The sequence below is a fragment of the Pseudopodoces humilis genome, chromosome 22, assembly GCF_049639895.1.
Source record: "Pseudopodoces humilis isolate 2021_Gansu_Grassland_sample_001 chromosome 22, ASM4963989v1, whole genome shotgun sequence".
Taxonomy (NCBI): Eukaryota; Metazoa; Chordata; class Aves; order Passeriformes; family Paridae; genus Pseudopodoces; species Pseudopodoces humilis.
Window position 1 is genome coordinate 2,579,274 of NC_142221.1, and position 22,334 is coordinate 2,601,607.

At 52.9% G+C, this 22,334-nt stretch overlaps 3 protein-coding genes across 8 annotated transcripts in view; 1 reads left to right on the plus strand and 2 right to left on the minus strand.

Annotated features, from left to right (window-relative positions):
* GPSM1 (G protein signaling modulator 1) overlaps positions 1–10,705 on the plus strand; it is a 64,041-nt gene extending 53,336 nt beyond the window's left edge. Inside the window, exons 12-14 of the mRNA XM_005529199.3 lie at positions 6,189–6,348; positions 8,482–8,690; positions 8,794–10,705. Of these exons, the coding sequence (XP_005529256.2) occupies positions 6,189–6,348; positions 8,482–8,690; positions 8,794–8,982 (558 nt within the window). The 3' untranslated portion in view covers positions 8,983–10,705. The remainder of the gene's footprint in view (positions 1–6,188; positions 6,349–8,481; positions 8,691–8,793) is intronic.
* A 3,083-nt stretch (positions 10,706–13,788) lies between these two features.
* On the minus strand, positions 13,789–15,602 carry DNLZ (DNL-type zinc finger). The gene is made up of 3 exons (XM_005529259.2): positions 15,267–15,602; positions 14,716–14,855; positions 13,789–14,127 (listed from the first exon to the last, which is right to left on the minus strand). The coding sequence occupies exons 1-3, from the start codon at positions 15,600–15,602 to the stop codon at positions 13,956–13,958; spliced, it is 648 nt and encodes a 215-aa protein (XP_005529316.2). The 3' UTR covers positions 13,789–13,955.
* On the minus strand, positions 15,599–22,030 carry CARD9 (caspase recruitment domain family member 9). 6 transcript variants are annotated; one of them, XM_014257966.2, is made up of 13 exons: positions 21,942–22,030; positions 21,433–21,655; positions 20,936–21,073; positions 20,271–20,596; positions 19,701–19,880; positions 19,384–19,533; positions 18,991–19,116; positions 18,709–18,900; positions 18,125–18,166; positions 17,492–17,537; positions 16,766–16,836; positions 16,194–16,270; positions 15,599–16,002 (listed from the first exon to the last, which is right to left on the minus strand). In XM_014257966.2, the coding sequence occupies exons 2-13, from the start codon at positions 21,614–21,616 to the stop codon at positions 15,906–15,908; spliced, it is 1,629 nt and encodes a 542-aa protein (XP_014113441.1). In that variant the 5' UTR covers positions 21,617–21,655; positions 21,942–22,030; the 3' UTR covers positions 15,599–15,905. The 6 variants fall into 6 exon arrangements, with proteins under 6 accessions (XP_014113441.1, XP_087922050.1, XP_087922051.1 ...); XM_088065924.1 differs by having other exon boundaries at positions 16,182–16,270; XM_088065925.1 differs by having other exon boundaries at positions 18,991–19,119.
* Positions 22,031–22,334: the final 304 nt, after the last annotated feature.

Below are 22,334 nucleotides of genomic sequence, written 5' to 3' on the forward strand. Positions count from 1 at the left end.
TCCTGATCTCAGGTCCCACAGTTCCATCTTTCTCTGGAAATTACTGTGTGACTCCTGGAAATGAATTTACTGGTGTGGAATAGCATGAGCAGTTCTCCAAAGCTGCATTTTTTGTTCAGTTTGAAGAGATTTCCTACTTTTGCAGTGAAAAATGAGAATGAAGGACAAGTGTGGACAGAGAGCCGGGGGTGCCGGTGGGGCTCTGTCCCCATTTTGCCCCTTGGAAAAGTGCTTCTCTTCCCAGTGCCCCATTTCACTGTCAGCAGTTCCCATTTCACAAACGTGAGGTAGGAACAGCTCTTTGGCTGCTGTGTGGCATTTCCATCTTTCCCTGTTTGAAACCCTGTAGCAATTAAAAATTTCCCTCTGTCGAGCAGTGTTACATTTAAATCAAGAGATGCTTATGGCTGAGCAGCCTCGGCTCTCAATAAGACAAAAAAACCACACATATCTAATAATACCAGGAGCAGGAGGACTATCAGGAGCTAAAAATGGCCCTTCAGTATTTTGGTGCTTTAAATCCAAACGATCAGAGTGTGTCTGTGTGTGCACAGAGCGTTTGCTGCCTGTGCCCGCGGAGCCGAGCGTGTTTGCAGATGTAGTTTGGGAGAATCGATCCCCATCTATTTTTAAGGTAAAGTGAGTGTGGCGGGTGGGAGGTGAGGAGGTGGAAGGAAAGCTAAATATTCACGTAGCTGCACTGTGTGTTTAAGAGCATCATCTAATAACGGGAGGATCGTGGCAGCGAGGTGAGGGAGAGAGGAGCTTTCTCTGGAGCCCCCCCCACATCGTGCCAGGGCACGGAGCGGCTCCGGGAGGAGGTGGCAGCGGGGCTGTCGCTTTAAGCCTCAGCTCGCAGCCAGCGGGTCACTGGAGCCGGCAGCGTTCTTCACATCGCTCCGCACAAACCCCGCTCGGCGGGGCTGCCGAGCCTCGGGCAGCCCGAGCATCCAGCGCTGCTGCCCGCGGACATGTGAGAGCCGCAGCCCGGGGAAGAGCTGGCTGCTGAGGTCAGTGAGGGAAACTCGGGCTTGCTTTGTGTTTCCTTCTTTCTCTGAAATGAGAGGTTGGAGCGGGAGGAGCAGCAGGAGGAGGTGGCTGCGGAGACACGGAGGATTCACTCAGGCCGGGATGTGCCGCGTGTGCTCGGGGGTTTAAAGTTTTCAGGTAGCTCCGGTGTGAACTTTTTATTATTAATGCAGTTGCAGCTGCAGCGGTGCTCGGGTGTGCTGTGTCTCACACAGAGGGTGGGCGGTGGGTCCCTGAGCCCGGCCAGGGGGGACACACGGGGTGTCTGGCACCAGCCCTGCCTGGGGGGGAGTGTGGCAGCAGCGCCCAGGGGCTGGCATGGAAGGGGAATAAGTGTCCTGAGGAAAGAGCTGGGAGAGTTTTACAGCTCTGCTGCCTCTGGAGCTGACGAGGAGGAGTGGAGGCTCCAGCTGAGGAGGTGGTGGTTGGGGACAGGGACGATTGATTCTCCAGGCATTTCACCTCCTGGTAAAACAGGCTGTGGATTTCAGCCAGGGATTTCCTTCCACTCCTCTCCTCCAGCCCCCGCTTGCCTCTCTGCAAACCTCCCCCTCAGTGCCTTTCTGCAGGTGAGCTTGGGAAGTTCAGTGCCTGATGCTTTTGGGGTTTGAGGTTGTGGCCGTGCCAGAGGTGCAGCCCCCACGATGAGTTCACCGGGGTGAGGTGTGGGGTGGTGCAGGATAAAGAAAAGCTGCGTGCAGGGGACTGACAGCCCTGGGTAAGGTGCTCCCGGCACCAGCCCTGCTCCTGCCTGGAGATCTTGAGTTTGGCTGCCTGGAAAAGAGCAGAGGTAAGGAGCAGTGACATGTCTGGTTCACAGGGCATGTGGGAATGGGTAACTGCCAGGCCTAGGGCAGGTAGGTGCATGTTTGGGCGAGGGCACAGATTTCCAAGGACTGTCCGTGGGGGAGAATTTGGTCCTGGGGACTGCTTGCTGGGTCCTGTCCCACTCCTGTTACTGTGGGATGTGGTCAGATCACTTCATCTCCAGGTTGTGTCCTTCCTGAGATCAGGTGGAATTGTGGTGGACACGTTTAAATGCCGAGGCAGTGTGCTCTGAGGGGGTGACAGTGAGAACTGCTGTCACCCCTGAACCTGCTGCCCTCCTCGCTCGTCCCTGACCTGGGCACTCACCAGGCACCTTCAGGCAGCAGCTCCTGAGCTGGATCTGCTGTACCAGACCCAGCAGTGTCCATCCACCCCTGGGTCTTGCCTGCAGGTCCCAACCCTGGAAAGGCTGGACAAAGCCAGAGTGAGCAGCCCTTGAGCCTGACGGCTCCATCCCGCACTGGGTCAGGTCTGCAAAAAGCTGAGTGTGGAGAAGAGGAGGGGGACCAAAGGCAGGTCAGTGCCTTGGGGACACCAGCTCTGAGAGAAGCTGGTCTGACAGAGGGACAAGGTTTGGTCCTTTGGGTGGCTCTTGGGTGTCTGTGGCTTGGTTTGGTGGGTGAAGCACCCATGTTTGGGGTGACCACGGAATTGCTGGGGGACGTGCCATGACTTGGCCAGCACAGAAATGCCTGCTGTGGTGCTTGGGCACTCTGTCCCAGAGCAGATCTGATGCTTTGGGGGGACTCAGCAGAGCTGTGGGAAGAGCTGCATCCCGAGCTGCTGTGGGGGCAGCAGGAAGCTGTGGGAGAAGCCACCAGCAGAACGTTGGGTTGAAGGGATCTCTGGCAGCAGATGTTGGTGTTGTGGAGGGCACAGCTGGGGCTGGCTGGGGGTCTGGGTTGCGCAGGTGCCACAGAGAGATTGAGACAGGGTGCTGATCCCAGGATGGGGCTTGGCAGTGGGAGTGTGTCCGAGGAAGGTTCTCTGCAGAGTCCCGGGAGGGCAGCGGGTCCGAGGTGGAAGCCCTGCAGGGCATTTATGGGCTGTGGCTTCAGGTGTTGGGAGCTGGGAAGTGGTTTAGTTCTTGCAGTGAGGTTTTCTGCCTTTGTTTAATGGCTTTCCTGAATCTGAGTGAAAATGGGCAAGGGGGGTGAGGCACAGGAGTCAGTTCTGACTTTGTTTTGCCTCGCCTGGGATTGCCCCAGCCTTGGCCTCACCAGCACATCTGGAGTGGTCAGACTGAGGAATTTCCACAGGAGATGCTGCTCCATGTCCTGCACCTCTGGGACAGAGCTGGGCAGCCGAGGACCTTCTCAGCCCAAAACTGTGACAGGTTTTATTTGGTGTGAGAGTTTATCGGAGAGGAAAATGGGCAGATTTGTGCTTCTCCATGGGGTGTAATGACCCCAAGGTCACTGGGGGTCCCAGCCTGCAGGGAGAGGTGGCAGGGCAGGCGCCTGCTGCTCTCTGCAGCTGGTTTTTGCTGCCTTTCCAACACCTTGGCTGTGGTTTTACACATCCTGAATCCACCCAGGCAGGTTAAACAGCCTGTTCCTCCACCAGCAAGGGAATGTGTGCAAAAGCCTGGCTGCCTTCCAGTGGCCTGTGTAAGGAGAGAGTCCTGCTCCCTGCCACTCTCAGAAAACGTGAACAAAGCTCTGACCCCCATGACTTCACCTGCCTGGGATGGTGCCATCCCTGCCCTGGCCGAGGTCAGGGAGCAGGAGCAGAGGCTCTGCGCTTGTCCCTGTGTGGGCAGAGGTGGGAGCGTCTCTGTGCCCGTGCCAAGGACAAATGTGTTTGCTGCCAAATCTGCCCTGGGGTGATCTCTGCAGCGCCAGCAGCCCCCGGCTCCCTCTGCCCCGTGCAGATGGGGTTGGTTTTACTCTTTGTGAGGGTGTCTGGCTGCCACAGGAAGGTGATAGTTGGCAGAATTTGGGCAGTTGCAGTGCTGGAGGCAGAGGATGGGGGATGAGGACAGACAGGCACACTGGCCACAAGGTAAGAAGTGGTCTCGGGGCTGGAAACCGAAGCTGGTGCCCAGGAGCCGTGTGAGGATGTGGCTGTGTGTGCTGTGGCAGGGCTGTTGCTCAGCCCCCTAAGGGGATACCCTGGCTCCCGGGAAGCCTCCTGACCCTGGCTGTGCCAAGCCCCGGGCGAGCACAGCTCGGGAGCAGATGGCGAGCCCCAGGGTGTGATCACACCTCCATCTGTCCTGCCTCGGGGCTGGGAGCAGCCTGGCAGGGAAGGAGCAAGCGCTCCGTGCCTTGTCGTATTTGGGTATTTTAATTAGAGAGGTTCAGGCCTGGGGCAGGGTTTGGCTGGAGGGAGCCCACAGGTGCTGCCCTGGGGCTGCCCATGGGCCATCCTGGGCTGGCACAGCCCTGTCGGCTCTAACGTGGCCCATGGGCACTGACCTCCTGCCCCTCTTGCCACTGGGAGGTACCCAGGCACACAGGTACCCTGTCCCACACCCCCATGCTCTGGCTGCTCTTCCTACTGATTTAGAGCATCCTCTTCTCTGCCAGGTGCATTGGGAGCAGGATCCTGACAGCCCAAACTGCAGGGTCTCTGCAGGATGTGCCAAGGGGGGTCTGGTCTCTGTGGAGGGGGAGCTCTGAGCTGGGGGCTCTGGCCATGCACTGCCAGGCTGCTCCTGCAAGCTGGAACTTCTCCCTGGATCCAGGACTTCTCTGATTTACTCCATGCAGCCGTGGAACAGCAGGAGGGAGGCTCGGTGTGAATGAACCGGTTTCCTCCTCTACCCTGAAATTTGGGTCACACAACCCAACATAGCAGAGCTGTGAGAGATGTAGTTCACCCTCAGTTCAAGCCCGAGCCAGCTTTGATTTCTGAGGTACAGCTGCTGGTGGTTCAGAGGGTCCATTGGAGCTGTGGCTCCGTTAGTGGATCAGCACGTGGCAGGCAGGAGGTGAGAGGGGTTTTTCCCCTCCCTGATCCGCTCCCACATTGCCAATGTTCCTCTCTGGCCCGCTGCTAATTTTGACGCTGCCCTAAATAGAAGCTGAGTGCATCTCATCTGCTTTGCTTAGCATACAGGAAAATTGTTTTCCTTCATCTACCCAATCCAACTTGTGGCTTTAACCCTGTCAGCACAAGTGTCTCCCCACTGCAGAGCTCCCATGAAGGGCTTTGCCTGTCCCTGCTGTGGGAAAGAGCTCTGAGGGGAGCAGCAGTCTGTGTGGTGGGATTGGGAGGGCTCCCAGGCTGCCCAAAGTGGCCACCAGCAGAGCTGGGAGAAGGACTTTGCTTCACCAGCAGCCAAGGGAATCCCTTGCTCTGCTGGGAAGTCTGGCTGTGTCCTCTCTGTCTCTCTGGTGGAATGTGCAGCCCCTCAGGAGGAGCCCAGTGCCCCTTCCCAGACTGGCCTCTGCCAGAAAATAGCTCAGATAGACCCAGTTCTAAGAGGTTTTGGCTGCTTTCTGTTGTGGATTTTTTTCCAGCAACTGTGGTGGAACCAGCTTGGTGTGTAGGGAATATCCCCAAGCCTGGCAGATTCCCCTCTTATCACTGGCTAATTTTATCTCTGAGTCCAAGTGACTCCTTGGAAGGATCTGTTGTTCCTGCTGCTCTGTCTGTTCCAGATCAGGACACACAGCCCCTCTCCCTGCTGGAAGTGGCTTGGAGAGGCTGCCTCCAACGTGAGCTTCCTGCAGCACAACTTAAATATATCCCTGTCCAGTGCAAGGTGCCCATTTGGGGCTCTTGTGCAAGAGACATTGTCCTGAAAAGCTGTAATTTTGTGGCATTTTCAGCTGGGTGACTGCTACAAGTGCTGTGCTGAGGACACAGGGGCAGCGAGGGGAAGTGTTGGGGTGTGAGGAGCAGTGGCCTGGAAAGGTTGGTTTTAGCTGGTGGAAAAAGCAAACCCTAAGCTTGGGCTGAGCCCTGGGTGAGCACAGGGCAGTGCTCCAGCCAGGGTGGCTGCACGGTTCCCCTCATGCTGCTCTGAGCCCAGCCCTTTCCAGCCCAGAAGCTCCCCTGGGAGCGGTGCCAGGGTGAATGCTGTCTCTCCTTCCCCCTCTTGCCCATTCAGCCTCCAGGTGCCTCTGGCTGCTCTGCAGTGACAGCGGCTGCACGAGGCTCATCCGTGAGCCAGGCTGGGGTTTGGGCTGCGGCAGTGCCCGGAGCCTCTGGGGTCAGAGGGACCGAGGAGCAGAGACCCCAGCAGGCTCCGGACTGTGGGGCTTGGCACAGCCCTGAGCAGATCAGGAGAGGGCACGGCTGCTCCTGAGGCTGCACTGGACGGAGCGATTAATTCGGGGATTTGTTTGGGGCGTTCTGACTCTGACTCTCCTCTCCCTTAGAAAATCAACCGGACCCCTTCGGACGAGGAATGCTTCTTTGACCTGTTGAGCAAGTTCCAGAGCAACCGGATGGATGATCAGCGCTGCCCGTTGGAGGAGTGCCCAGCCGAGGCTGCGGAGGCAGCTGCCACGCGGGTCCCTGCCCTGGGAGAGCGGATATGTGAGCACTGATGCGTTCCCAAGTCCCTGTTCCTGTGGGAGTGACGCTGCTCCCGTGGCGTGCCCAGCTGTTGTGGTTTGCCGTGCATCCCGTGATGTTTTCCCTGAGCCTCAGCTCTCTGAACTTTAGCAGTTCCTTGGCAATCTCCGTCATTATTTAAGGAAGGAAAAAAACATTCTTATGTAAATGGTTGCCGAGGGAAAGGCTGGAGAATGTGAGCTAAGGTTTGGGGAGTAAATGAGCGAGAGGAATGCAAAATATACTTGGATTTTTTCAGTGTGGGTCTTTAGGTATTGGATTCTGAACTGGGAGGTTGGCACAAGGACTTGTGCCACTTCCAGTACCTCCAGGAGGAAGATGATGATGGCCATTGCTGAGGGAACTTCGTGAGAACCTGGGGTCTGGGATGTGCAGGGGCCAGGTCAGGCTTTCTCAGGCAAGTTAAAATATTGCCAGTTTTTGTAACAGCGTTGCCATGGAGGAGAAACTTCTGGGTTTTGTACTGTTCTTGGATGCGGTGGTGATAGGTGCTGTGTGAGGACAGAGGAGCCAGAAGGATGGATAAACAGTGGGAAGCTGCTCAGGCAAACAGCCCTGGGAAGGATGGGGATAAATTGAGGAAGGCGCCTGACAAATAGGGCAGGAAAGGCAGGGCTCTGTTTGCACTTGGGTTTCGTGGCTTTTTCAGTGTTCAGGGCCTTTGTTTAACCCAAGCGGGGGAGAAGCTCTAAAATGCACTGATCACCCTCACGCACTTTAATCACCAGCACAAAGGGCTCAAACCAGTTATTTAACTTGATGGATTTGTTCATCATCAGTTTCCAAATGAATATGAAGTGCAAACGGGAGAGGAGCCCCCTGACACTGCTCCCAGAGCCGCAGCACAGGGAGCATGTGCCAGGGCAGGGGCTGAAGGCCAGGCTGTGGCAGGAAGGCAGGTTGGCTATGAGGTGAGAGGGTTTTTATCATCTAAAAATAAGGTGGAGAGCATTGCTTTGGCAAGAGCTGCGTTTCTGACACACAAGTGCATTTGGCTGTAACAGCTGTGTAATTTAGGAGATGGGGTTGAAAATGCGGAGCTTTATAAAGAATGCACGAGCAGCCCCACGTTCTGTTCGGCTCATTTGGGCTTGGAGCCTTTTGGACGTGTTATTTTTGAGGATTCTTTGTGAGCTGAAGGGGAGGAAACTCATCCCTGCGTCAGTACTGAGATTTTCTTGTGTTTGTGCAGCTCCATGAGCTGGGGCTCCAAGGACTTGTGTCGGGAGGCTTGGAGCAGGCTCTGCTCCAGTGCTTTGTGCTCAGGGAAAGTAACACCACCTGGGCTGGGTTTCTCAGTTTTCCTTTGATGGTTCCTGTCCAAGTGCAGTGTCTGTTGTTTGGGAGCCCTCCCCTACCCAGCAGCTGCAGGAGCCAACAGGCTCTTTGTAGGTAGTGCTGCCCAGGGGCATTTCCAAAGGGTCAGAGGTGGATAGATGACATGCACTGGACTGGGACCACCAGCACAGCCCAGGCTCTGCTCGGTGGGATGAGAAGAAGCAGAGCCCAGGAGTGTTTTGCTGGTGCTGACGCAGGTCCTGCAGCCTGTGACAGCCGGACTCACCTTGGCAGTGCCTCTCCTTGAGCGAACACCCTGCATTTCTGGGGGGCTTGGGAAGGTGCTGCCAGGTGAGAGGCTCAGCCAGGCCTGGGCTTTGCTAATGGCCTGTCTGCAGTTATTCCCAGCTGTTGGGACTGTGTGGGTGCCTGTCACAGCCACAGGGACCATCAGGAACTCTGTGCGATTGCCCAGCTCTGCCTGTGCCTCTTGGTGCAGGTGGAAACCAGAGTGGAAGGGGCAGTGCTGGAAACAGCAGGGATGGTACATGGGCAGTGGTTCGGATCCCACTGGAGCTCCTGGGCTGAGGTGGCACCTTTGGTGGCCTCCAGGAGCTGACCAAGCAAAGGCAGGGAGCCCCACAGGGGAGCCAGGTGTGCAAGGTGGGTGTGTGAGGTTCTGCTTTATCAAGGCACCTGATTTCCCCGCTGCTGCCTGCTGGGTTTGTGTGGCTTGGAGAGGAGTCTGGGGAGGGGGATTTAGGCTCAGGTGGGGCAGGCAGAGCTGTGACCCTGCCGTGTGCTCCTCTCCCCCAGCACAGTCCACCCTGATGGCGTCTCCACAGACAGAGGAGTTCTTTGACCTCATTGCCAGCTCCCAGAGCAGGCGTCTGGATGACCAACGTGCCAACGTAGGCAACCTGCCCGGCCTGAGGATAACCCACAACAACCTGGGCCACCTGCGTGTGGAGGGGGACGCCCAGGAGCCCGGGGATGAGTTCTTCAACATGCTCATGAAGTGTCAGGTATGGGCACAGGGCTGGGGGAGCTCTGACACCTCTGCTCCAGCCCCTTCCTCCATGGCAGGGCTGTCCTGGCCCTGTGCTAATGCCTCTCTCCCCCCTGCAGTCCTCCAGGATCGATGATCAGCGCTGTGCTCCACCAGACTCCATCCCCCGTGGCCCCACCATGCCCGACGAAGACTTCTTCAGCCTCATCCAGCGTGTCCAGGCCAAACGCATGGACGAGCAGCGTGTGGATTTGGCCTCAGCCCAGGAGGAGGCTGAGGAGGAGCAGCAGAGGCCTGGTTCCAGCTAAGAACTGGGCTTTGGTCTGGGGGGGTTGTTTCAGCTTATTTTATTTTTTAAAAAGGAAAAAGAGTAGGTGGTTTCAAGCCCAAATGCTTCTGTGCTCCCAGTCTTGTCCTGGGAGCTGCACCTCCATCGTGTTCCTACAGGACAGCCCAACGGATGGGGGACAGTTTTTAAATAAGGGTTTTTTTTAGGACACTTGGCCACTGTAACTCTGGGCACAGCACCTGGAAGACTTTAGCAGCCCCTTGCTCATCACCTAAAACCCCAGGAACTTGGAGGAGCAGCCCACAGGGGGTAGTTAACTCCAGCCTTGATGTCTTTTATTTCCACACTTCTATTTGAACAGGGAAAGGGAAGAACACCTTTTCCATTTTTAAGTCCTCCTGTCTTCCCTGACAGAAATGGCTCTGGATTCTTCACTGGAACATCTTGTTCAGCTTTGTTCCTTCTACAGGAGAAAAAGAGCCCAAGTCCTTTAAACCTTACTCCACCCCAGCTGCATCGTGGTCCCACACACCTGAGTGTATTTTAGGTTTGCTGAGGACTCTCTGGAGAGCCTTGGACATTGTCTGCTTCCAGCTGTAGCCCTGCCAGGACCTCCTGAGCAGGGCAAAGCCTCACTCACCCTGAGCTTTAGCGGGATTTGTTACCTCTGGAGCCCACTGCAGCCCTATGGCAGGGGCTGTTTCTGGGCAGGAGGAAAGAGGTCTCTGCCCCAAGTGTTCAGCCGATGGCAAGCAGGGATGGCTCCTGCTCCCACTGAGCCGATGTAAGGGTGTTCAAGACAGAACCTGTGTGTGACAAGAGTCCTGCTTCAACAGCCAGCAAAGCTTTCTGCCCATGGCTCGTCCCTCCTGCCTTCTGTGTCCAACAGCAGCTTGGGCCAAGGGCCCTTCCCTCCCCTTGTTTCTCCCTGAGCCAGCACTGAGCTGCTCGCAGTGAGACACTCTGGTTCTGTCCGCCTGTCTCCAGCCACTGGAGCCTCAGGAGAGCCCCAGCCTGGGGGGCTGGCTGGGAACTCACATTTACTGTCATTTCTTCCCCTTTTGGACCAGCTGGAAAAGCTGGAGGAGGGGAGCAGGGACCTGACCTGAGGAGGTGCAGTATTTTTCCTTTGCTTGACCAGAGACTATGCTGGACTTCAGAAACTCCAGCGCCGAGTTGTGCCGAAGCAGCGTCGTTCCTGCAGAGAATAAATCAGCACTTTCCATTCAAAATGCGTTTGATGGAAACATTCCCAACCAGCAGGGAGATATTTTTAGACCAGTGATGCTGCTCATGGGGCATTTACCCTGCCTGCACTGACCATGTGGAGTGGTAGCTGCAGTTTACCTGCTACCTGGGAGCACTCACCTGCTGCTTGGCTGGGGCTGGGCAGAGCTCTGGAGAGAGGAGAGGAGGAGATGCCCATCCTGTACCTACCAGCCAAGCTGGCATTTGTAAAAGAGGAAAACAATGATGATGAGTACCTGACCAGCTGCAGGCTCAGGCCTCTGCAGCTCTCAGCCAGGTGGTGAACTGGAACCTGACCATTAAGCTTTCAGAGGTATTATTGAGGTATTATTTGCCATATACTTGAATGTATGAGCTTATTTATTTTTTACATGTGCATTTGCTAATGTCATTTTAATGGGGAATTTCCAACCCACAGGTACTTGTTTTTTTTCTAAAAAATAATCTGCCAAATGGATTAATATATTAGAAATGAGTACAGCTCAAGGGGAAGGGGTGGGGGGAATTGTGCTTAATAAATATTTGTGTCTAAGCTTCAGTGCAAATACTCATTTCCATTATTTCTTGGCTGACAGCAGGATTAATCCTGGCCCTTTGGAATAGGGATGGGGGTGAATGGGGGGGGGTGGTCTCTGGTAACAGACACCACCACCTGTGCTAAGAAAAGTGTTGTGCACCCACCTCCACATTGCTTTACACTATGAGCACAGGGGGCTCTTGGCAGCCACCACCATCCCAGCTCTGCCTGCCAGCATGGATGTGGCTGTGGAGGGAAGGCACAAAGCCCTGAGAATTCCCTGCCCAGAAGTTTCCAGGACTACAGGGCAGACAGAGCAGCCCTGCATGGCTGAGGAGAGGCTGAGCTGTTCCTTTCAGGCCCTGCCTGGTCTTGGTGCCACTCCGGCGCCTGGCCCAAAGCTGGGTTGTTCCCCAGAGCCAGGGGACAAGGGCAGGGAGTGTTTGGCACAGCCCTGGCACCAGCCCTTGGAGCAGACACACAGCAGCAGCACAGCAGCCATGAGCAGGCTGTTTGACTGGGCTGGGAGCAGCAGTTTGGATCCTGAGCCCTGTGAAGATGAAGCCAAGTCATGGCTGGGTTTCCCATGTCTGGCTCATTTGTGCTGGCCACTGCCAGCCCTGATCACAGATTAATCAAGAGCCACCAGCTTGTTCTCATCAGGTGTTCTCACACCTCTGCGTGCCTGGGCACAGCAGCCCTGTGTGTGACCTGGGGACAGAACCCAGGTGTGCAGAGGCTCAGATGCCCAGAAGCAGGTGAGCCCTGGGAGTGAGTGATGGTGTCTCACCTCCTGTGTCTCCATCCTGAGCAGCACAGGCTCACTCTGAGCAGAAGGCACTGGCTACCATTGAGTCTCCAGAGCAGCAGTAGCGGCTGCTGTGCTGTATCCTCCTCTCTCCCACGCTGCCAGGCTCGTTCCCACATCGGGAAGAGCTCTCAGATGCTGACATCCGCTGGAGAGCAGCGGCATTGCCGGCCCGTGAAGTGCTGCTGCTGCAGCTGTGGAGTTACTGGGAGCAGAGCTGTCCCCAGTGCAGGGCAGGTCCTCGTGAGGAAAAATCCTAAAAATCCAGCAGAAACACGAGATCCTGCCCTCTCCTACCCAGCTGTACACAAGCATCCAGAGGCACTCACAAGACAGGGCTGATGTCAGGCCTGGAGAAAGGCACTCGGGAGAAAGGCTGCTTCTCCTCCCTCCCCGCCTCTGGCTAAAGCAAGTCCATGTGCTTACCTGTGTCCCCTTTCCAGAACAAACCCACTGCCCCATGACACAACATTTTTCAGAAGAAATAGCTTCGAAAGGGAGCAAAACATTTGGTTGAAACCCTGAAATCTCTTAGAAGGAAGTTCTGTATTGTGTGCAAATTCCCTCCCCTGATGTTGGCCTGAACCTTCAGAGCAGCAGCAAGAACTGCCACCCTCCATGCCCAGAGCTACAGAGGGAGCCCCAGGGCACAGGGACCTGCCTCTGTCCTGCCCCCAAAGAGCACGTGGTGACAGAGGGCACTGGGACAAGGGAACACTAAAATCTAGGAATAGCCAACATAGATTTTGCTACACTTTTTACTATAACACAGCAAAAATTCACACCACCTTCCTGTAGCTGGGGCCCAGTAACAGGTAAGAAAGGTAAGGAAAACAGTATAAAAAAGCCAAATTGTAAATTAGTTGTTTCCAAGGCAACACAGATCCTGCAACAGCTGCTCTGTTCCACCCCATCAAAGGTATCAGCACCATGGAAGCAGAACACTGATTTTCAGATTAAAGGTAATAAAACAAACACTTTGCCAGCAGTGCTAATAGGTGCCAGCAGCCCAGCTCAGGGGGAGAACACAGCAATCCTGGGTCACTCCAGCAGCTGGCTGTTTCAGGGAGAGCCGTGTCTCACCAGGAGCTGGCTGATGAAGTTGCTGCCCCTGTTTCATCACTCTGCACTGACACACCCACAGGAACTTCCCTGGTGCTCTGACCCAACACTTACAATGCAACACAAATAAAATTGTTACAAACACTCCAGATGAAGGAAAGTCATTAATGCCTGCAATGCCCTCACTGAATCCTTGGCTGATGAAGCACCACAGGCACCTGGAGTTGCCTGGCTGTGAGAACTGGGTTTGCTCAGCCCAAGACACAAAAGCTGAGAGAGCTTTTACTGCTTTCTGTGGCTCAGTGATGAGTGGGATCCACAGAACTTGTGGCATCTCCAGCCTTAGAGATACTCACAAGATCCTGAATATCCTCCTCTGACACGCAGATTAGACTCCAGAAGGTTCTTCCAAACTTAATTAGTCTTTGGCAAGCTGAAAACCCTAAGAAAGCAGCTATTCCACTGCCCTAACAAAGCACAACATGATCACCTCAGTGCCTGATCCACCACTACCCCAGAGCTGCGTGCTGACAAACTCCTACATCTGTCATTCATTACTTTTTAAATCTCTAACTAATCTTAACATACTGCAATAGCACTAATTAGCCCCTCAATATCTGCCAAGACAACTTTCTAGGTCCTCTACTTCTCTCCACCATGCTCCACAACTATTCATTTTGCCTTCACACCCACACACTCCCTCTCACCAACAAGGAGTTGTAAAACCCCCATGCTGGAGCTCGAGTGGGATCAAAATACAAAACTTTCAACCCTGACATGAGTGGCACAGAAACAAAACTCAGGAAGATGTCAAAAGAACAGATAAAAGCATCATTTGGCTGCATTAAAAGCAGGTGATCTGACTCTCCTGCAGGTTCATTTTAGCTTTAGAATTTTGGGACCTATCTCCGCAGGTCGTATCAATTGCTCCCTTTCAGTTGCCACACCTGAGCATCCCTAAAACCTCCAGCTCCAGCTGCATCTCGCTAGGTCAAACACACATAGACAAAGAACAACCGGCTGCCTTCTCAGCAGGGAACAAAACCAGGCATGGGACATTGCTGAGGCACTGGAAATTGCCTGAAAGTCAGCAAAACAAGTACCAGGAAAAATACCAAAAAAAACCACAACCATCTCTAAAGATACCAGCTTCATCACAGGCAAACTACATCAGGCAAAGACACAACAGGGAAAACCCAAGCCCAAGTTTATTTTAAAAACAAACAGTTGAAATCAGAGAATGAAGGTGAACAGTCTCTTGCCACAAGCAGAATGACCCAAATCCCACACGGCAGGTCTGTCCAACAGGCCACAATGTCACGTGTCACATCTGTCCCACAGGCCACAGTCCCTCGGGTCAGGTGTGTCCCTTGTTGCCAGGATCTGGGGGGGCTTCCCCGCCATCCCCCTCTGCCAGCTGACCTTGGGGGCCGGGCTCTGCCGAGCTTTCCAGCAGCAGTTCCAGGGCTTCCTCACCAGCCACACGTCTCACCTTCTCCCCTTTGGCAGCCAGGATCTCCTCGATATTCCTGGACAGTGATTTGAGAACCAACAGTGACACCACAGCAAAGGCTCACTGCACTCTGCCCTCAGGACTGACACTACACAGGGAATCACAGGCACATCCCCATGAAAACCACCCAAAATTAACCACAGAAAACCACCCCAACCTTCTGGGAGTACTTTCATCCACTAGGATCAATAATTTAACAATTACAGCTAAACAGAAGCTTTTAAAGGTATCTCAGGAAGTTAGAAATCACTGGAATTCCACAGCAGATCAATCTACACACTTGAAACATCCAAGAAAACCCAGCAGTGAAATGATAAGGCCTGAGGGGAACAACAAATCACCTACTGGCAGCAATAAGGATCCCTGTGTATCCCACAGCTTCTGCTGCAGCTTCACACCAATTTATTTGGATCCCAGACAGCAACAGTCTGGAAATTATAGTAACTGAAAATAGAGTCTGTGTATTTTAACAAACTGGATGAAACTCTGTTTCTGGTATGAGCCACATTTCAAAAAAAAAAAAAAAAATCAGTGAAACGAGGTACCAGCTCAGGAAGCTGCGCCTGGGAGCAGGGTGTGAGCAGGATCCTGCTGACACTCTCACCTTTTTCCCTTCAGGTCGGAGAACCAGCCCAGGTTATCGGCGATGACATGGTGGTTCCCGCAGCCAGGACATGTCACGATCACCACCCCTCGGTGGTAGGCAGCCTTAGAGATGGATTTGGCCGAGCGAGTCTGGCACACCTGAAAAACAAAGTGAATTTTATGAGTAAGGTAACTGCAATTCCTGGAACTTTTAAGACAAAAATACTTTTGCCATTAAAAGTGTCTTACTTCTCTCACCTCTAACTATCCTAAGTCGGCTCCATCCTGTTACAATGTCGTGAGTTCAGGCCGAGACACAAAGGCTGAGAGAGGTTTTACTGCTTTCTGTGGCTCCCTAATGAAGAGCATCCACAGACACTGTGGGATCTCCACCCTCAGACATACAAGATCCCGAACATCCTTCTCCAACACGAAGGATTTGAAACCTCCAGAGTGCTCTTCCATTCTGAATTAGTCTTTGCAAGTTTAAAACTAAGAAAACAGCTACACCAGGAGCCCCCCGGCCACCCCAGCGACGGTGCCCTTAGAGCCCCCCGGCCCCGCGCCCACCTTGCAGGTGTACACCAGGCGATAGTGCGTGGCCGGCGGCGGCCCCGGGGCGGTGCAGAGCGGGCGGGCCTGGCCCCAGAGCTGTCCCGGAGCGGTGCAGAGCGGGCGGGCCTGGCCCCAGAGCTGTCCCGGAGCGGTGCAGAGCGGGCGGGCAGGACCGCAGAGCTGTCCCGGGGCGCTGCGGGCCGGGCCCCTCAGGCCGGGCGGGGGGCGGCGGGGCCGCCATGGCGGCGGCTCCCGGAGCAGCGCCCTCAGCGCGCGCTGCATCGTCCCGCGCATGCGCACGGGGCGGGCCCTGAGGCACCGGCGGCCATGTTGGGTGCGGGCGGCGGCCATGAGGGTGTCGGGCAATGCCCTTCATTAACCCGTAATTAACCCGCAGCTCAGCCCGGCCCTGCCTCACACGGAGATATTTAAACCTGTTTATTGAGCGGGCGTCGGAGCCACGCAATAGTGTCACTGGAGCACTTTTCAACAAGGGTTGTTTGGATGGTTTTAAAATCTAACCAGTCCGTTGTGAGTGAAATTGAGAGGCACAGCCACCCTTATACACAAGCTGGTGGCCCCTCAGATTGGCTCCTGAGGGGCCTTTGGTGTCGGTGTCGTCCCGTTCCGAGGGACCTTGGCGTTGTCCCTCCCTCAGGAGCCCTCGGTGTCGGTGTTGTCGCTGCCAGAGGAGTTCTCCCAGTCCACCTCATGGTGCCGGTCTTTGGGTGCCCTTCTCATTGCTCTTTTTCTGAAAACAAGACCAGACATACAACTTTTAGAAGGTGTTTTCTACAAACAAGCGACATTTCATACTGTTAGCATGTATCAGTTCCTTTTGTGGTTCATTTTATGCTCTCCATGAATCAAGGTTGGGAACAGGAAAGGGGAAATACAAATCACGGATATTTCCAGATAATCCCTGCTTACTGCAGCCCAGACCTTCGGTAACGCTCAAAGCAGTCCTTCATCCTCTTCCTCTCCTTTTCTGCCAGTTCCTCATTGGCCAAGCCACACTCCTTGAAATGGAAAAAAAAACAAACCAAAACCATATGAATTTATTCTTGATCAGATCCGTGTTAACACCAGGCTGCTTCCTGCATCTGCAGAGTCAAGTACTAGCAGGTTTTTAACTGTGTGTGCAGGATGGTAATGCTTCTGTTTCACACAGTTTTACTACATTTATTCCCTCAACATCTGCAATTCTGGGAGTCTGTTTTCTGCACCAACAGTAACTCTGTAGACAATTACAAAAAACATCCCCACCCAGAGATGAAGGGCAGAATGTAATTAGAAGAAGTTTTTATGTACAGATGGAGAAATGTCCACTGTAAATGTTTTGCTGTTCGGAGCTCGCCCTTTTTGGAGGGTGGATTCTAAACTAAGTGCTCAGAGTTTGGAAAAGCAGGAGCTGCTGACATGCTTCTCCAAGCTGGTAAATCCATCATTAATGAGAATATTAAAGATCCCAAACCCCAATCATAGTAAAGAAGAGCCCACAAAGATTCTCTTACACTTGGTGATTTTGGGGGCAGATGGCTCTCTTGAGGGCTGAGTTTCTGGTTTTGTACTCCCAGGCAATCTTCTGAAAGATAAAAAACATCACAGCTTTAGTCAGAGTTGCCATTGCAAAGTAACTTCTCCCTCCAGCAGTTCTTCCAACAGAAGAGCTGTGATGTAACTGCACAGAGTCCACAGCAGAACTGAAACCAAGCCCAAAGCACTCAGAATTCCATCCTGTGATCAATCACAAGTCACTTCTCATTTTAATTGAGCCCTGAATCTTGCCCAGAATGGTGGAGTTCCCCACCATGCTCAGAAAGAGACAGAGCTTTCCATTTCCAACTCAAGCAGGAACAAAAAAAACCTTTGCCAAGCAGCTCCTCTGCTCATTGCATTAAAATAATATTCATGTCAGAGGCCCCTGTGAGAAATTTGTTAATCATGATTTTATCCATAATTTATTTTTCCCTGCTCCTCAAGTTGTGAATATCATGACACTTCACACCAGGCCCTATTTTGGTGGAACTCCTTCTGTAGTGAACAGGTGTTACAATATATATTTTTGAACTGAACAAGGTAGAATAATTAAAAAAAGCCTTTTTGGATCAGTGCTGTTTAGTTTTAGTGAAAAATTTCCCATCTCAATGAATGAAAAGATAATTTAGATTTTCCAGGAGAGTAAAACAGAATGGACTATCCTCTCCAGAACTCTCCAAAACTCAGTGTTTTCCCCTTACTTTTGGCTATCTGTGTATCTTCATCCAGGTGACTGTGAAGAACAAGCTGTGGGGCAAAAAACAGAGCAAGAACATCAGAACTGTCCCTCAGTCTATAGGAACAGATAAAGGAATATAAAACCCAGGACAACCAACTTCTCCCTCCCTGTTGCTGCCAGCAAACAGCAGACTGAGCCAGGAGTTACAGATTTGATCATGGATTTATCCTCCATTAATAGGTCCAGCTTCCTTTGTCCTCCTTTATACTTTTGGCCTCCAGACAACGTGACAATCACTCCCTCACTGAAGTTACGAACTAAGTAAAACTCTTTACTACAGATGGCTCCAGGGTAAGACTTATTTTTGCCTGTTCTCACACCAGAGAGACAATTAAAAGCAATTCAAAATAATTCAATTCCCTTGATTTGCTTAGACTCAACAAATCTTGCTGACTAATGCCATAACTGTGTCCTACACTTAGAACTTCAGGACACAGGGAGATTCTGTCACTGTCTTGCTGCCTCTGGACTTTTTGGTATCACTGAAATGAGCCTGAGCCATTGAAAACTGCTGATAGTTGGGGAACTGAGCACAGGTGAGGAACATGAAATCATCCCAGAAGAAAGTGAAAGGTAAACAAGGCACCCTACTCACTTCCTGGGAATCTCTGGAGGAGGAGTCATCCAGGTCAGAGGTCTGAAACAAAACCAGTATAATCATTCCTCATAAGCAAGGAAGCGACAGCAAGGGAACATACAGGAGAGTGAGAGCTCCAAAAAGCAGAGAAGTGTGGACTTGCTGCTTCCAACACCCCTGTCTGGCCACTCAAGAAAGTACACAAGATGCCATATTAATTAAAATATATCTAATTTAGTTCCAGAAAACTTAGCTCCCCATTTCATCCAAATGGCCCACATCCAGTCTCTAAATAGAGTCACCCTTTGGTGGTTGAGGAACCCCTCACAAATGCTCCAAACACAAACACAGGTGGCCTGAGCTTGCATCTGTCCAGCTTTTCCATGCCTGAAACCAGGGTGAGGTCATAGAAAGCATGACACTTTTCATTTTCTATACTCAGCATTTGCATGGCAATGGTTTTAATTAATTTTGATGGTGGCTCAGGCAGGTGTGTTCACTGCCTGATGAGCTGGAGCTGCTGAGGCGCAAAGGCGTAGGAACAGCCACAGTCTGACCCCGTCCTCAGCCTCCCAATCCCACCGAGGGGAGGAGAGTTATACCAGCGTGGGCAGCTCCAGCTGCAGCCTCTTCAGCTTGGCCTCAGTGGCCAGGAGCTGACTCTCCTTCTGGAAGAGCTGCAGCTGCATCTCGTCACATCTCTCCCCCAGCTCCCGGATCTGCTTGCGGTAGGCGTCTCTCTCCACCAGGTTCTTGGAATACTGCACATGGAACTGCTCTCGGGTCAGGAGAGCCTGTGCAGAGGGACAACACGTGGCATTCACACAACAGCACAGTCAGGGTGGCACTGTCTGCCCAAAAAGCTGTGAAGAATATTTTATGACCTGATCTCTCTCCAGAGCCACTTCCTCCATTTGCTGCAGAACGGCTTCAATCCGTCTTTTGTACATCTGGGAGTCCTTCCTCAGAGATGTGCACTGTAGCTCCAGCACCTCTTTTTCCTCTGCAAACTGCTGAGACAAGGTCAAAAGCACCTGCTTGTGGGCAGAGTCTAAGCCAGACTGTCCCCACTCCTGCTCTGTGGCACAGACTGCTCTGGCCAGAGCTCCATGGGGTGTCTGAGCTGTCACCTGCCACAGGCAGAGTGCTGAAATACAGGTACTACAGCAGGGATTGCTCCTGAGCAGCTGCTCTGCTCCACAGGCAAGACACTGCAGGTGTTTCACGTGCCTGTCTTACCTGTGACCCTCAGCAGGAACTTGAACAGCAGCACCTACTTTGTCTTGGAGCACCTTGGCTCGGCGCAGCTCCTTGCGCAGGCTGTAAATGGTGTTCATCAGCTCCCGGCGTTCTTCCACAGTCTGGCTGCAGTCATTCTCCAGAGGTTCTTTGGAGAGGCTCTTCTCAAAGTTCTGCTCCCTGGCAACCTGCAGGACAAAAGAAAAAGTGAGGCAGGGCCACCACCTAACTCCGTATCAGTTCTCTCCTGTCACGGCTCTTGAGCAACCGCTGACCCCTACAATCTTCACTGCAGCATCGCTGCCCTGGCTGCTACAATTAATCCCTTGAGTCCATACTCAACCACCCCACGAACCTGCAGAGTGTTTTCCAGCTCCTGGTTCTTGGCCAAGAGCAGCTCCTTCTCCTGTTGGATCTCCCACACCACCTCGTGGCTGGGGCGCTGCTCTATGGCGTGTTTCAGCTTCATCGTGTGCTTCCTCTCCAGCTTGCAGTCATCCTCAGCCTTCATCAGGCTGTGCTTCAGCTGATCAATCTACAAGAAGGTTCAGAGCTCAGCAGGAGCAAGGAGAAAGCTCTGGCCTGCAAAACCAGTTCTCTGTTCCCCAGCAAGTTTCTTTCCAGCTCTGTTTTCCTGAGGAAGTTTTGTGCTCTGGGTACCAGAGTCCCGCCTGTGTGCTAGCAGGTACATGTTCCTGTGCTGCCTTTGTGAGAGCAGCCTTGAGTGAGGGAAAGACTGGTCATCATTCACAGCACAGCTTGTGCAATACGGCCTACAGGCTGAGCTAGGCACCCCAAAGACACCTGCTAGAGAAGATACTCAGTGCTTCATGCTGGACCGGAGCATCCTTGGCAAAGACAAGGTGTTCAGTCCAGCTTTCCGGGGCCAGGTAAGAAGGGGGAAGCTGGAGAAACTATGACTGACCTCTAGCAGCAGGTCCCTGTTCTTCATGAGGGCTGCGCTCTTCTCCTCGCTCTGCTTGGCGTAGCTCAGGGCCAGGCTGTAGTTCTCGTCCTTGCACTTGCGCAGCTCCTTGCTCAGGCTGTCCCTCTCCTCCTTCATCCTCTGGGCCCGCTCCTGGTGCTTGCGGAGCAGGCTGTCCCTGACCCACATCTCCCTCAGGGTGTCCTCCTTGGAGTGCAGCCACACTGTGAGCTCCTGCGCCCTGCGCCGCTCCTCCTGCACCGCGCTCTGCAGCTTCATGATCTCGTTCATCAGCACCTGGCTCAGGCCAGACTCGCCAGCCGTGTCTGTTTGGGGGGCCAGGGGTCACTCTCTGCTGTCCTGGCACACACAGAGCTCGGTTTCCCCTCCATATCACTGCAGCCAGCCCTGATGATGTGTGGGGATCAAATTATCCCCACTGTGCCTCTCTGCTCCGTGCCTTCCTGCACCACAGAGTCACTGACACAACAGGCAGAAGGAAGAATTCACCCTTCTACTTCCTCCCCCCGCTCCCCAGTCCAGCATGTGACACCAGGGCTGTTCTTCCCAGAACCCTTCCAAAGCACACATGGAGCAAGGCAGGGAATGCTCCTGACTCTGCTAAGCAGCACCAAAGGAAGAGCTGTTGAGAACACAAACATTACCTATAATCATAGAGAAAACCCTGCTGGGCTCTTTGCCTGTTATTTTCTTATACAGCTGGGGATAATAAAGCTCAAGACTCTCCATAAACGCCTCAAAGCCCTTGTGTCCTGTTCGCTGAAGAATGTCCAGGAGAACACCTGAAATCATAGCAACAGGATATTCTATTCAGTTATTTCTCTCTTTACCTTTTTGTAACTTAAGAAACAATGGCTTCACTTCCTCCCCATGCAAAAGTTCCTGGGATCTAATCACAGAATAAATTAGGTTGGAAAAGACCTCTGGGATCATTAAGTCCATCCTATGACTGAACCACCTTGTCAATCAGACCATGGCACCAAGTGCCACATCCAGGCTTTGTTTCAACACTTCCAGGGAGGGTGACACCAGCACCTCCCTGGGCAGTCCTTCCAGTGTCCGACCCCCCATAGAATCCCAAAGCAGGCCATTCCAGGTCATTGGCCTGGATACCCCACAAAAGTACTTGAAGTGCTCCCACCTGCCTTCCGTTTGCGCATGACCAGGCTGGGGTCATTGAGAACCTGCTCCTCATCATCAGGGCTGAGCACTTTGCACTGGCGCAGGTAAGGAGTGATCCGGGAAGGGTCAATCACTGAGATCAGCTTCACACGGAAATTCTCCAGGTTATTCCAACAGATCTCATCATTGTCCTCTTCCAGCATGTCAGCAGTGAGGGGAATCACTGAGCAGCCTTGTCCTGTCTGGAAAAAAAACACCAAAAAAACCAATCAAGCAGCCCCTAAGCCCCAGAGCAGTGGTGGTGAAAGCATGGACATCACAGACTGAGAATGCAGAAGTGTTTTAATCAGCTTTTGCCTCTTCTCTACAAGCAGTTCACTCTTCCCTCTCCACCTCCCAGTGAGATCCCTGTGCTCTGTCTGACCACACAGACAATAAATCTAGCACCCACAAGAGCTGACACTTTACCTCAGAGCTGTAAAATAAACTTTTAGCCCCTGTTAATATCAGCCATTCTGTATCACCAACCTTCACCTCTGCAGTCACAAAAGCTTCCTTGATTCTCCTCCTGTGTCTTGGTTCTGAGAAAACCTGTCTTGGGTGCAGCCTCCCTCTGAATTCTGATTAAAGATAATTCCAGGAACAAATCTTGTTTGAGAAAAAAGGGGAAACTACTCAGCTATACCACAGGAAAGGGAAGGAGAAGAAAAAGAGATAAATAAGAAAAGGGGAAGCTGGAATGGGTGATGCGAGAGGAGAAAGATGGTAATGGCATCTTGAGTCAGCAGCAACACATAGGCAATGATTTCAGATTAATTCTGGTTTTGTTTTCTAATCTGTCCCACTGATGTACCTGCTGGGGTCCAGAAAGTTTCCTTGTTCAGAGGTCAGAAAGACTACAAAGAATGAAAGTCACAGCCA

What these genes read in the sequence shown, in the direction of transcription:
- DNLZ (XM_005529259.2), bottom strand. Translation starts at nt 15,602, where the DNA reads ATGGCCGCCGCCCGCACCCAACATGGCCGCCGGTGCCTCAGGGCCCGC. An exon ending in GCCTGGTGTACACCTGCAAG is followed by an intron (nt 14,856 to 15,266) that starts GTGGGCGCGGGG and finishes TTTGTTTTTCAG; the next exon opens with GTGTGCCAGACTCGCTCGGC. An exon ending in TCCGACCTGAAGGGAAAAAG is followed by an intron (nt 14,128 to 14,715) that starts GTGAGAGTGTCA and finishes ATCACTGTCCAG; the next exon opens with GAATATCGAGGAGATCCTGG.
- CARD9 (XM_088065923.1), bottom strand. Translation starts at nt 21,616, where the DNA reads ATGCTGGAAGAGGACAATGATGAGATCTGTTGGAATAACCTGGAGAAT. An exon ending in TGGCTCTGGAGAGAGATCAG is followed by an intron (nt 18,901 to 18,990) that starts GTCATAAAATAT and finishes CCCTCTGCACAG; the next exon opens with GCTCTCCTGACCCGAGAGCA. An exon ending in CCTCCAGAGATTCCCAGGAA is followed by an intron (nt 17,538 to 18,124) that starts GTGAGTAGGGTG and finishes TTTGCCCCACAG; the next exon opens with CTTGTTCTTCACAGTCACCT.